The sequence below is a fragment of the Scardinius erythrophthalmus genome (assembly GCF_964197995.2).
Source record: "Scardinius erythrophthalmus genome assembly, chromosome: 7".
NCBI classification, from domain to species: Eukaryota; Metazoa; Chordata; class Actinopteri; order Cypriniformes; family Leuciscidae; genus Scardinius; species Scardinius erythrophthalmus.
The window spans coordinates 32,947,403-32,962,912 of NC_138227.1; the positions used below are offsets into that span (position 1 = coordinate 32,947,403).

At 37.2% G+C, this 15,510-nt stretch overlaps 1 protein-coding gene across 10 annotated transcripts in view; it reads right to left on the minus strand.

Annotated features, from left to right (window-relative positions):
• rffl (ring finger and FYVE-like domain containing E3 ubiquitin protein ligase) overlaps positions 1–15,510 on the minus strand; it is a 32,271-nt gene that overhangs the window by 15,046 nt on the left and 1,715 nt on the right. For 4 of the 10 annotated variants that reach the window (XM_081371665.1, XM_081371672.1, XM_081371669.1 and 1 more), the window contains one exon: positions 2,875–3,063. The exons of 1 other annotated variant lie outside the window; for it this stretch is intronic. In XM_081371665.1, coding sequence (XP_081227791.1) covers positions 2,875–3,051 — 177 coding nt within the window. In that variant the 5' untranslated portion in view covers positions 3,052–3,063. Of the gene's footprint in view, positions 1–2,874; positions 3,064–4,100; positions 4,308–15,510 lie in introns of those variants that run through there. 5 more of the 10 variants (XM_081371667.1, XM_081371673.1, XM_081371670.1 and 2 more) reach the window with 3 other exon arrangements.

A 15,510-nucleotide genomic window follows, 5' to 3' on the forward strand; every position in this document is an offset into this window, starting at 1 on the left:
ATTAACAGACAACATATGTTCACATTCATGGCACAATTCAAACGGGACCAGAAAATAACTATTTTCTCCCATTCACTTGCATTGACGATTTTTTAACCTAGAGGTCCACTTGGGGTTTTACGGATGGGCGGGGCTTACCAGCTCTATGGTTGGTTTGGTTCAAGGCTTAGAAACATTTTTGTAAATATGTATCAAAGATTAAGCTTCTGCTGAAAATACTGAGCGGTCACTAGTGTTGGACGATATTCTCCATAGTCGGGGCGGGGGTGTACAATAGTTTTCTTATTTGATCATTAATTACTTACACTCACCTAAAGGATTATTAGGAACACCATACTAATACTGTGTTTGACCCCCTTTCGCCTTCAGAACTGCCTTAATTCTACGTGGCATTGATTCAACAAGGTGCTGGAAGCATTCTTTAGAAATGTTGGCCCATATTGATAGGATAGCATCTTGCAGTTGATGGAGATTTGTGGGATGCACATCCAGGGCACGAAGCTCCCGTTCCACCACATCCCAAAGATGCTCTATTGGGTTGAGATCTGGTGACTGTGGGGGCCATTTTAGTACAGTGAACTCATTGTCATGTTCAAGAAACCAATTTGAAATGATTCGAGCTTTGTGACATGGTGCATTATCCTGCTGGAAGTAGCCATCAAAGGATGGGTACATGGTGGTCATAAAGGGATGGACATGGTCAGAAACAATTCTCAGGTAGGCCGTGGCATTTAAACGATGCCCAATTGGCACTAAGGGGCCTAAAGTGTGCCAAGAAAACATCCCCCACACCATTACACCACCACCACCAGCCTGCACAGTGGTAACAAGGCATGATGGATCCATGTTCTCATTCTGTTTACGCCAAATTCTGACTCTACCATCTGAATGTCTCAACAGAAATCGAGACACAACAAACTAGGCAACATTTTTCCAGTCTTCAACTGTCCAATTTTGGTGAGCTTGTGCAAATTGTAGCCTCTTTTTCCTATTTGTAGTGGAGATGAGTGGTACCCGGTGGGGTCTTCTGCTGTTGTAGCCCATCCGCCTCAAGGTTGTGCGTGTTGTGGCTTCACAAATGCTTTGCTGCATACCTCGGTTGTAACGAGTGGTTATTTCAGTCAAAGTTGCTCTTCTATCAGCTTGAATCAGTCGGCCCATTCTCCTCTGACCTCTAGCATCAACAAGGCATTTTCACCCACAGGACTGACGCATACTGGATGTTTTTCCCTTTTCACACCATTCTTTGTAAACCCTAGAAATGGTTGTGCGTGAAAATCCCAGTAACTGAGCAGATTGTGAAATACTCAGACCGTCCCGTCTGGCACCAACAACCATGCCACGCTCAAAATTGCTTAAATCACCTTTCTTTCCCATTCTGACATTCAGTTTGGAGTTCAGGAGATTGTCTTGACCAGGACCACACCCCTAAATGCATTGAAGCAACTGCCATGTGATTGGTTGATTAGATAATTGCATTAATGAGAAATTGAACAGGTGTTCCTAATAATCCTTTAGGTGAGTGTATTTACTCATTTATTTAATTAGAATTGTGGAGAATGATTATCTTTTCATTCATTTTGCGAGCAAAGATGGAGTTGGTGATGAAGAGAAATGTCACGTCGCATAAATATTAAATGTAATATATAAAGCAAAAACGCAGCTTTCAGCATCTGTCGCTGCATTAATGGCACATTCTCTCAGAGACGACGAGAGATTGTGGATAGAAATATTTATCCTGTGGAGCACACATTAAAGATAGTATGGTTATGAGTGAAATGTGGTTATGTGGTGATGTTGAAATTAGGGAGGTAAATGAATTGTAGGTTCTAATATTAATTTAATAATAATATAAGCCTGATAATTACCCTGGAAATCCAGAGTTCTCGTGAGAGCACAATTTGAATTTGCTCAGCGAGTTACTCTGGCATTGAGTAATGATGCTCATTAGCTATGCCCTTGAAGCCGAGCTGCACCAATCACACCGGTGTATCTGATATAGGCAGGCCAGAGGCGAACTAAACATATGACGACAGCGCAATAACGACAGTGATTGGTCGTAGTGTTATCCAATTGCGTACAGTGAGATTTTCAAATGGATGCTTGGTGCCGCCCATCGAGTTGGGCGATTTTCATTACTCGATGCCAGACCCTTAATCTTTCAGATTTGATTCTGGATTTCCAGGCTACCTGATAATAATAGGCTAATAATAATAATAATAATAATAATAATTTAATACAATAATGGGTAAAATGAGCCAATTTTCAGAGAGCAATACTAGATGTACTTTGTAGATGTCTTACCCACTAGTAAGTCTATAAACTGCTTGCTTTCAAACATCAAAAACTTTCAATCTGGAAACCTGATCTCAATGTTACTCTCTGTGGTTACTCTTATGTAAGGTGCATGTGCAGGAATTCCATGAACGTGAAGTGACAATAGCAGTACTGCTGTAAGGAACTGGTACAATGGCCATGACATCGATACGCGCCATTGTACTGTCATTGGAGCCACAGTTTACAAAGTGCATTCTGGACAACTCCCCTCGTAAGGCGAGCAGGGTAGTCATCACGCTGGAGGAGGACTCTTCACACAATGACTCCAGTCACTAACTCAACTTGTATGGTGGCTATAAACTGTAGCTTGAGCCTTTCCCTTATCTGTCTGTGACAGGAGGATGACGTTAAATGCAAAGCATCAACAGTATTCCAAAAGGCACCAATAAATGCACTTTCAAATCATGTATATTACCTGTACAAGAACTACAGTACAACAGTGCTTCCCCAAATAATTTTATACCACTGCTAAAGCTAAACATTACAAGGTGGATTTGCAAGTCAGTTGTATGAAAATGAGTCACGTCATATGATTACCTTCCTGGCGAGGCTGTCAAAGCGACCTCCACAGGCCTTGCACGTGTTTTCCGGAGCAGGGGGCGATGGGTAACTGCTGAAGCCCGAGTTTGTGAAGGCCTGATGTTGTGTGCTACTTCTGGTGCCCTCCACAGTGGAATCATCCAGGCAGACCCAGCCGCAGCAGCTGGCCCACATACTCCACACCTACTGCACGAGGAGGAGATGCTTAAGTTACACGTAATCGCACCATAAATTAAATCTGCTTAGTCTTCAAATAGAATCAAACCACCTTAGTCTTAGAAGACAACGGATGCACTTTTTCAAAAAAATAGATTGGTCTTCTTGAATCAATACTCTTGGTAGTGAATTAGCGGCATGGAAAAGTTCTTCCAGCGTCAGTCAGGGTGGCTGATAAGTGCTCAGCTGGAGTCATTTAGCTGAAGAAATAGGACTTCCATCATTTATTCAAAGGCTGTGTGCAGTCTAAACCACAGGAGCTGTGCAATACTCCTACTAGGATGACACTGTATCTCGCCCTCACTCCCTATCTCACTCAAAGCCAAATAAAGGCTGTCTGATCCAGTATCACTACCATGGCAATGTCTCTCACCATTTGGGCCCATTGTGTGTTGAATCAACTGATTAGCTTAATCACTCAAAATAGTTTACAAAAGAAAAAGAAAAAAAGAGAAGGAATTGGGTAACTCCTTCCCATCACCGTTGTCCAAGGCGTATTGCCATGATAACCCTCAGTATTTGTACTTCAGTAAGATATGCTGATATCTTATAAGATAGTCTTGACTAAAATTCACATGCAAAAAAGTATTAAAATTAAAAACCTGTATGACCAGAATTGACACTACAAAGTAGTTATTGTCAACATTACAACAAAATTGGCACTGTTTCTTTTCCTGGTGCAAGGATTAATCAAAGGATATTCTTAAAAAAAAAAAAGTTTGGCTTTGTAATCTTTCATCAAAACTATACATTTCTCGATTTTTTAAATTACTTGAGATTTTGCAACTTTTTTTAAACTGCTATTCTTTATACATGCCTCAGATGGATGTATAAAAGGTCATATTTTTACCAAAATAAAAAGTTTAAAAATGGGTCTCAAAAACAAGATCAAGACTCTGTTCAAATGACATTTGTGAGTGAAAATATACCGGTACTGGCTATAGTGTTGTCAAAAGTACAGACTTCGGCACAAAGCCGGTACAAAAAAAAAAAGATTTTGCTGATACCTGCATTTCCCATAGCACTTTGAGCGCTGTTGAACGGATTCTTAAACCCCTCTGGTTGGCCATTGTGTTGATCGGCTACAATGATCAACACTTCAAATACATGCCTTCACTGAGCACAGATGCACACGAAAGCGTTTGAAGCAGGCGTATATCAGCGGATCCCCAATATATCCACTGATAGACAGATCCACTGCAAACAACGTCACACTGCAAAAGTCACAAATGTCAAGAATCATGAAGTGACAACAAAAGAAAGCAAACTGAGATGTCAAATAACAAGAAGTCAAGTCACTCAGCGGGACTGTCTGGACTCCCCTGTTGTGCTCTATTCACGGCCTACAGTGGTGTAACCTGTGCGATTATACACAAACTGTCATCGTAAGGGCTGGGTATTAGGGTTGTTTTTGGCGGCCTGTTTTAATTTCAGTTTTAGTCTAGTCTTTGTGTCAAGCTGTCATCTTAGTTTTTATTAGTTTTAGTCACGTTCATACTCTTTAGTCTAGTCAAGATTCAGTCGACTAAAAGTCTGAGCTTTTTAGTCTTATTTTAGTCAGAATTATCCACGACTATTTTCGTCTAGTTCTGGTCGACGAAAATTGTATTTTAGTCTCTTTTTAGTAATGCAATTCTATTTAACCCAGTCATTATAGTTTAAGTACCTAGTAGAAACCAACATTTTCTTTTAGCCAAACCCATTTCAAACAAAGTTATCTTATTATATTATTGTTAGCTTTATAGACTCAAGAATACATTCATTCCAGACACGGAAGACGCTCCGATTTGAATTTACAACATATTCATTTTACCAACCAAACATGTTAGAAGTACACACACATACATTTATCGGTCCCTTTCTCTGTGTTATGCCCGTTTCACGTCCGTTTCACACATACTCTGATTTTTTTTCCGCGCTGAATTAAAGTGACATGGTTCGTGGTCAAAATGAACACAGATTGACATGAAAAATAATAATCTCACCATAAATGTGTTTAATTAAATACTACTATTTTTCACAGTCATATTTTTACTTAAAGACCGGGCTAAAGCAAGGAAAACTACAATTTACCTCAACAAGGCGACATAATGAACAACACTCGTCTCATTCGTGGAGGTGGAAAAACGAGTTCTTTGTGACATGCAAGATTTATTGTATTAAAATTTAAAAGCAAAAGAAAAGGCATGAGAGTCGGCTGTTTTTGTCAATTTTAAGTTTTAATTTAAAATGTTTGCGATTTTAATATAAGTACATGGTTAGGCCTGTCGCGATAATTAAATAACCGTCTGATCGCGATTATTTGATCTAACCGCGATTGTTTCAGACAACCGCGATTATTGCGCTCTTTTATAGACCTACGGCACAAGGGGGAGTCGTGAACCAAAATAAATAGACAAGCACTAATTACGTTTTCTAGCAATATATTCAAAGTCATCTGAAGCCATTCCATAGCTTAATGTGAGGGACAGTAGTATATTGACATTGTTAAATTAAAGTTCACAAACTCGTCTGCAGCTGTCAATCATTCCGTTCAGCATTCAAACAGCGCGCGTCGTCCGGTTACGACAGGATACACGGTAAAACATTTACGTTATAATGCTTGATCTGTAGATAAAGGGCTGTGGATTTGCATAAAATGACTTTATTTTGCTGGAGTTTTTTGCTGTTTCTAAATGACTCGCTCGCTACCGTGTGCCTACACAGCACAAGGACTATGAATTGGTATCAGACGCACAATAACTGGAGTTTAAAACTGTGAAGAAACAAATGATCAATAAACTGTTGGACAGATATACACTAGGATTTGTGCCCTCGACATTTCTTCGCTTTGTGCCGTGAACTTTTAAATGCGCACTTGTGCAGCAGCGCTGCGCACTGCGACTCCATGTTGCATTAAGCACATCATTCTGCACCCGCGATGCGCATACGCGCTTTGTTCCGCTCTGTTTTGAAGCGTATCATATCATCATGGTTTGTGCACATTTGTTTTTATTAACATGTTTAGATTTTATTAAATTACTGTGCAGATGTTTTCAAAAATTACTTTTTGCTGCTGATTTATACACTCGATAAGTTTAATAAACAAATTGTCATAGCTATTGAATATATTTATTAAATATTTAAAGGTGTTAACTGTAATCTTACACTGCAAAATGATAACTTACAAAGGATTAAATTCATCACAATTATTTAATGAATTAAGCACAAAGCCATAAAACAGACAATTAATCAGCATAATCGCCAAAGCCCTAACACAGACAATTAATCGTCAAAGCCCTAAAACTGACAATTAATCGGCATAACCGCAATTATTTTTTAGACAATTAATCGTCAGCCAAATTTCATAATCGTGACAGGCCTATACATGGTTAAATATTTTACCACTTGCTTGAACAACTTAATATATAAATCTATATAGAAGTAATGCATTGAATAATACGTTGTTTAAATTGTGTTTAAACGTGAATACGTCTATTAAAGAGTGTAGGTGTGTACAAAGTATATATTCCATTTTAATGGTTTAATCAAAAACATATCTAACACCATTTTGAGCACCGGTGCTACCAAGTAAAAGTAAATTTTGAGCCCTGTCTAATTAATTGAATTCATAAAAACAACTTAATTTATTAATTTGTATATACAATATTAGGGCCTTTAATTTATTTATTTTTCTGGCATAAAACATTAATTTATCTTTTATTAAAATGAAAATTAAACACGCTCTTTAATTTTTAGCAAACAAGTGCAACACAACAGAGGTTTACTGTTAAAATTATAACATGGAAGAAACATGTTTTAATAGCATAGTATTGTATTATTATAGTATTACATTTGTACAGTATAATGTTCATATTAGTTTTATTAATATATTTCTATCACAGTTAAAACCAAACTTATATTTTGACGGGTTGCTGTCTAGACCTTCTTCTGTGATGTGATGATAGTTTCTCTCAAATGAAATATTGTCGAAGTGAGAATATTAAACTGCAAATGGACTAGGCTATTTAAATATGAATCCTTGAATCCATGTTTAGGGCCCTATAATTTCCGCGATCACGGAATCGCGGACGGAATCGCGGAATTGGCAAATTAACGCGGAATCTAGTGTCAACGCGGAATTTCTCGGAATTTTACATATGTGACCCTGGACCACAAAACCAGTCTTATGTGTAATTTTTTTCAAATTGAGATTTATACATCATCTGAAAGCTGAATACATAATCTTTCCATTGATGTATGGTTTGTTAGGATAGGACAATATTTGGCCGAGATACAACTATTTGAAAATCTGGAATCTGAGGGTACAGAAAAATCGAAACATTGAGAAAATCGACTTTAAAGTTGTCCATTTCTATTGGCGTTAGTGCTGCATCCATTAACAAAAATAAATGTTTTATATATTTAAGGTGGGAAATTTACAAAATGTCTTCATGGAACATGATCTTTACTTAATAACCTAATGATTTTTGGCATAAAAGAAAAATCTATAATTTTGACCCATACAATGTTTTGTTGCCTATTGCCACAAATATACCCGTGCAACATAAGACTGGTTTTGTGATCCAGGGTCACATATTTGGAATAAAATTCTGTTTTTGTGTGGGAGAAAAACGTATGTCTCGCATATTACTGAAAGAACGAGCAGAGAGAGAGAGGCCCGGTCGCGTGCGCGTCTTCAAACTGTCTTGCTCTCTCTCACTCCCTCGCGCTTATTAATCTCTAAATCAATTGAGAATTGACACAATGGTAAAAGATCGGAAGAACGAAGTTTCATGTGGAGCATTCGTATATTTTTTTCCTGAATTAGGCTACCGCTGGGTGTGAATTGTGCAAAAAAAAAACTTTTTACCTTTCCTTCTTCTCTGAAAAGCGTTCCGCCCATTCAGCTGACATAAAAACACTTTCAATAAACTAAACTAAACCTATCCAATGATGAAATGTTTTCTGTGTTGACAAATCTTGTGCGAATCAAGTCCTAACTGCCGGGATAATCACACAACGCGTACAAGTCTGCTAATGATACGTCGGACGTCCGATTCGCGAACTAATGACTCCTTTGAACCGATTCACTTTAATGAATGGTTAAAACCATGGTTAAAACAATTGATCTGTCCAACACTGAATCGGTTCGGTGTATAACGAAATCGGTAACACTTTACAATAAGGTTCCATTTATTAAACTCTTTAAAATTTGTTTTACTCTATTAAAATCTTTATTAATGTTAATTTCACCATTTCGTAGCCTACATTATAATGAAAGTTGTATTTGTTAACATTAGTTAGCTTAATGTACTGTGTGAAGTAACATAATAAAAATACAGGGTTAGGGTTAACTAAGATTAACAAAGATGAATAAATAAAGTAACAAATTTATTGCTCATGGTTCATGTTAGTTAGTTACATTCACTAATGTAAACAAATCAAACCACATTTAACACCTCTTAAAATGAGAATTTTGTTTGTTACCTCAATAAATTTAGGGTCATTCCTATTTTATTTGTGTACATTTTAATCATTAACATTAAAAACACAATTTTTACGACTAAAATAACAGTAAAGGGTAAAAAAAAAACTAAATTCCCAAAAATTAAAACGGAAAAAACAGAATTTGGGAAAAAATAAAACGGAATTTGGGAAAAAATAAAACGGATTTTATAGGGCCCTACATGTTATACCATTTAAGATATTTAAGACTTTTTAAAACCTTAAACGTGATAAAACTGACTTTTTGAAGACCCGCAGGGACCTACTTTTTATTCACACACATAATCCTCAATACATTTTTAGCCGGAAATGCGAGTGCAATGCGCGCACTGTTGAGTCCTGCATTAATTATAATATTAAGGGTTAATATTAATAACAGAGTTCAAATTCAATTGCTATTTATTAAATCAAATTGCACACGAGAGACTTAATATCAACTTTTTAATTATATAATTAGGTCTAAACTTCTAATTCGTTGTAGAAATACAAATGGTTGCTTTCATTACTTGTATTCATGAGGTTTATTCAAATGCACAATAAATGAGACAAAACTAACAGGTTATATTTAAGAATACAAAATGTGCCTCTCTAGAGTAATTTTTTTGTAGTTGATGAGTTATGGTCATTGAATGGCTTTCCTGAGATAAATGCAAAGTTATGTGACACTGTTTACAAGCTGTTTTATTGACATTTTTATTGACACGGATTGAGCGATTACACGAGACATGATACATTTCAGTAAGTATTACTATTTCAACATTCCTTCTGATGTTAATTCATGTTAATTCATGTGCGCTTCGTGCTGCTGCTCTAATGGTTTTTGTTGTTTGAATTCTATAATACTGATAGTATTTGAAAACTGGGACGTATTTTCATATCAAAAGAAACAAAGCACAACGTTTACTGCAATTATTGATGGGAGGTGTGCTAAAAAATAATGTTCAATCAGTGAAGTTTGGTTTACACATCAACAGACTAAAAGATTGAATTTTGGTTTAACAATTTATACCATTTCAATGAAACTTGATTAAAAAAAGGAGTATATCGTCAACCCAGCCCTGATATTCTATATACTGATATACTATATTTTTTTTTTCAAGTTTGCCATTGGCCCTTACCACAATAGCACCATAAACATACAATAAAAACTTAATTCTAAAACATATACTTTGAGTTTAAAAACCTTATGGATTTCTTCCACTTTTAAAAAGGAAACCAAAACTTGCATCCATGTAGAAAAAGACAAAAAAATCCCCAAAACCAAACAAACGAATCACATTACTTGGTGTCAGCAAACATGGCAGCATGTGCAAAGTTCAAAACAACAAATGCTCTCACAGTCCCCACTGACCAGCTGACTGGACATTGTTACTGCTGGGCTGTCATTAAACACCCCAGCCCCCCTTAACCCCTCAACCCTGCAGTGTCAGTACACCCAAACGCTCCCTAGTAACAGACCAACAATAGCTGCACTGTGGCTAGACAACACACACACACAAGACAAATCCCTCAACAGCAGGAGGATGCTTGTAATGCCTGGAGTTACCGGTGACGGGTCACATGGTTAAGGGCAGAGAGGAATTATAAATGACCCATTAAGTTCGACCACCACAGAGAAAGAATTTGAAGTATGGGAAGGATAGGAATATTTTGAACAGTTTTAAAGCTAGAATTATTGGTGCAGGTCTATACAAACCGGTGTAGATGTTACACACTTCCAGAGCTGGAGTGTCCGTTGGGAATTGTGTTAATGCATAATTTTTGTTTGCCTTTAAAAAGAATGTGTTTGAATGTTGAATCTGGGTTTAGCTCTTTATTTGACCAAGGGTTAATTAGTCAATACAAGTTTAGCATCTGAGACCCGCCCCATAAGTAAAGTAACCAACCTGTACATAACCCAGGACTTACTAGCACTGCTGCGTAAAAACAAACTAGATTTGCATATTCAGAGAAATACTAGTGCTTGCAAGTCAGCAAAATAATAATACAAAAAAAAGCCAGAGTCGAGGGCACAGAGAAAGAGATCTCTATTCCGGACTTGCGCAAGAACTGCCTTGGCAATCATTTCCCAATATGTTATTTGTGTGGAAATATTACAAAGTCTGTAAACAGGACATTGAGACAGACCAGAGACGGGACACGCTGAAGACGGACGAAAAGAGGAGAGCAAAGACGTGCCAGCAGATACTCAACAACAAGCTCACTGTTCGCTTTGCTCGAAATACAGGAAGAAAAATATACGTTTTGAATTTAGGGTGGGGGTTTATATTAATGTATATCTGAAGGGGACTGACTGTCTTCAGAAAAGTTTCGATGGCATTTATTTTCTTTTCCTCTTACCTCTGTGTAATAAGTAGCTTATAAACGCTGCTTTCTGTTCTATTGCTGCAGTCCCATAAGCGCCACCTACTGTCAGTGAGTGAATGTGCATTTCATTCAGTCCGTCTGTTGTTTTTGTTTTGTGCAGGTGTGTCTTGTTTTTGCTTTAAAGTGTCCTGAAATCCCTCCTCTTTGGCCTGGTTGTTAACACCTCTGAGCGATAGTCTGGTGTCCAGCCGCAACACCTCTTTCTTTTTTGATTATTAAGCAGTTAATGCAAAAACTGCCTTATGTGCAGTTTACATGTTTGCATACAATTTGTTATTTGAGTGTTGATTAGCCGATTATATCTAAAAATAAAAAGCAACTGAATGTAGGCTAATAGCTTGGGCTCTGTTGTTAACCTTTAATGTTATAGTAATGTGCAAGTAAGGGCTCCCTATATAGTTTACAGCATTAGCAGAGATAATTTTTTTATCCTTACGAAACTTTTAATTATAACTGGATTCATTTAAGGACAGACAATTTGTTCAGTAAACCAGTTTAATACAAAAAAAAATAAGTAATTTTGTTTAGACCATATATATTATCCCTACAAAATTGTGTCGTGGCTTAAAGGGTTACTTCAGGATTTAGCATTAAGCTTTGTATTAGTAGAAAACCTGTAGTATTTTCGAATTACCATGCTTTCCACCCTCATATCCCCCTGAGACAAAAATCGTCATTTTGCGTCATCGGAGGATTTTCTGTCCAGAGGCTAAAGACTACAGCCAGTAGATGGCGTTGTTCTGCATGTTTACAACCCGGATCTCAGTCACAGAATGTACACACACTCAGTCAGCCGTCTTTCTTTGGAAGCTAAGCTAGCATGCTCTTGTTCTGTGGAGAAAGCTGAATAATAGGAGAAAGCTGAGTAAGTAGGGGTTACCATCCTCCTTTTCCCGGACTTGTCCGGCGGGCGAGACTGTTAAAAATGTCCGGGATTCGGCTTTTGCGTTCTGCGGTCGCCATTCATTGTTTACATGCACACCTCTCGTTTCAATCTAACTGAATTAATTCCGATCGGTGAATCTGACTGTAGTGTTTACATGAACGCTAAACAAGTGATCGGTTGATGTGCGCTTTACCCTTGCTAAGAAAATTTCCGCTCCTCCGTGAGAGATGCGAGATCCGGCGCGTCGCAGTAATGACGCCACCGGCCTCGCGCCGTTCTCCCGCGGCCGTCAGCCTCGTCCTGCTCGCCACAGTAAACATGATGAATGGCGACTGTAGAACGCAAAAGCCGAATCCCGGACATTTTGGGTCTCTAAATCCCTGGCAAACTCATCACTTACTTAGGCTAGCCTTGTTGTTTTCAACTGTGCTCTCTAACCGGTAGGCGTGGCCTCCTAAGGCAGCGAAGCAAGTGCATTCTGGGAGTTGTTGTCTTTCATCCACATAAGCCAAAAATACATTTTCTGGCTTTTCTCAGTCTAGAAAGCTCCAAATTCAAAAATTTCTCCACATTTCTTCTACTTAAATTACCTATTTTAAATACACATTCATCTTCCCAGAGGTGAAGTATCCCTTTAATTGACCATGGGGAGATGTGGGTCCCATGGTCAACCCAGTTGAGAAACACTGCCCTAGAGTATATGACAGACTCAGAACAGGCTTCAGTGGGCGGAGCTCACATGAATATTCATGAGTTTCCTGGACATGCGTGTGGAACTGGGAATTTTTGTTCACGCTCCTTGTCTCTCAGCAGGTTTAATAGATTATTTCATAAAAGGTCAATAAAAAGTTTCTCTGTGAACTTAAACTACTGTTTATCTTTTCGTAAAGTTCATAATGTTTCTATTAGTTCGCAGCCGTTTTGTGCAGTCGTCCCTGACTGAACGCAGACATTCACTTCATGTTAGGAGGATAAAGCACAGCAAACTTCAGCTACTCATACATACATAGACTTCATTTTGTTGAGCTTGTCCTTTGTACCTTGCAATGCTTTTAAACTGTGTCTTTTGTTATCATTTGTTGAATATGTCACTGCCCGTAACAACTGAAATAAATGTTTCTGTGGACATAATATTTGTGTTACATACAATATGCAACATCCTCCTTGTTCTCTGGTTGTGAACAATCTGCAGTTGTAAAAGTCATAGCATTTAAATATTTTACAAACAAATATACATTTACAAATTCAAATTATCACAAGGTCCCACTTTTACTTTGAAACCAAAAATTCCAGAACACCGGAATGATTACATCTACACTGATTTCCAATAGAAGAGCAGATATAGAATATTCTTAAATACATGAACCAACTATCATTTAATTTATTCATTGCTGTGTTATGTTACCTTACGACACTTTAAAACTGTGTCATCTCTGCTAATGACTGAAATAAAGTCCACAACCATATCAGTGGCCTAATAAACATTTTGCAACCTGATGTTTCTCTCTGTCATGTGTTCTTTCTTTGACCGTGTGTTGGATGATACGCAATGATGATCATTGATACAAATGCATGATCAATTGGAATTCATATTAAATAAATATTTAATATTTCTATTAAATAAAGAATCTTGAAAATAGATGCTGTATAATGATTCCCACACTTCATTAAGCAGCACGGCCATTTTCAACTGTGATAATAATCAGAAATGTTTCTTGAGCAGCAAATAAGTATATTAGAATGATTTCTGAAGGGTCATGTGACTCTGAAATCTTGAGTAATGAGCCCTGCCATCACAAGAAAAAAAAAATTTAAAATAGAAAATAGTTGGTAAAAATATTTCACAATATTGCGTTTTTTTTTTTTTTTTTATCAGATAAATGCAGACTTGGTGACCATAAAGAACCGTACTAGTACCAAGCTTTTGAAAAGTATTGAAACATTTAAATCTATATATTTGTTACATTATTTTGCAAGTATGCATATTTGTAAATGTAATTTTTTTGTGAACATCAAACTGGTTGCTTATTCTATTCTGTAAAAGAACGAGAAGTATGTTTCTCATTAACAGTAGCCTAGCTGTATCAAATGTCATTTTTATTGTCCATACAATTTTGAATCATCAAAATTGTACTTCTTGTAATGTATTAAAGCAACACATTCATGCTTGTGTGTGGTCTTAAGTTATTTGGCTTGTGTTTACAAAATTAACAAGGATTTAAGAACAATCACACCAGGATAGGCTTATTATACAAAAAAAAAAAAAAACATGTTAGTCCACAGATACATTTATGCAGGTTTATTTCAGTTATTGAATTCAACGAATGATAACTAGTAAAAGACACAAATTTTAAAGCATTGCAGGGTATAAAGGTGCATACAATCTATACAAGTTGAAGTTTGCAATGATTTATCCTATAACAAAGCGAATGCCTGCAATCATTCAGTCAGGGACACATGCACAAAACATGCAAGCTAATAAAAACATTATAAAGGGTTAGGAAACGATAAACAATGAAAGTTCACGGATAAGTTTGCACGACACTGAAACTATTTTAATGTTATAATCCATTAAACTTGCTGAGATACAAGGAGCGTGAACTAGCCTAATATTCAAACTCATCAATATTCATGTAAGCTCCGCCCACCGAAACCGAAAATCAGCCAATCACTCACATTCTGTGACATTGCTTCAACTTTGCTTTTCAAACCAGAAGAACGAAACTGCTCTGAAAAATGTAAAAAATAACCACTTGTTGATCAAATGTAGTGTGCTTTAGTGTTTTCAGAGATGTGCAGGCTGTAGCCCACATGCTGCATCTGTTCACAGCTCAAACATGTGTTTTAGGGTGTCATGGCCCTTTAAATCATATAAAACAAACACGTTTTTAAACTGCTCATGCAACGTGTGTGTGTGTAGCATCTTTAGATCATGATTAAATTCAGTGTTTGCCTCTAATTTCAAATGGTTAGATATATTTAGGTCAGCAAATAAACAACCACTTTTGCTTAAAGGGATAGTTCACTTTGAAATTAAATGTTGGTATGTTTTAGCTTACCTCAAGGGCATCCAAGATGTAGGTGTCTTTGTTTCTGCAGTAGTTTCAATTTTGATGTTTTTAGGTCAAACCGTTCTTGTCTGTCAGTCATATAATGCAGGTCGATAGTCACTGTCTCAAAGAGCATGCACAGAGAAGTCCAAATTAAACAATTCCCCATCGTAAGTACACATTGATGGCCTCAAGAAAACGAACAGTATTTATATTGTTTTTACCTCTTGTACACAACCACGTCCAAGTGATCTGAGGGCGCGCGCTTCCTGGTGTGTGACGTGTGCGCGCGTTCTGGCTTAGTCTGCGCAAGCGCTGGAAAGTGTACAAGAGGTAAAAACTATATAAATATTGTTCGTTTTCTCACACAAACTGCTCGTTTCGCGTCTTAGGCCATCAATGTGTACTTACAATGGGGAATTGTTTAATTTGGACTTCTCTGTGCATGCTCTTTCAGACAGTGACCATAGACCTGCATTATACGACTGACAGACAAGAACGGTTTGACCTAAAAACATCAAAATTGAAACTACTGCGGAAACAAAGACACCTACATCTTGGATGCCCTTGAGGTAAGCTAAAACATACCAACATTTAATTTCAAAGTGAACTATCCCTTTAAAGGAA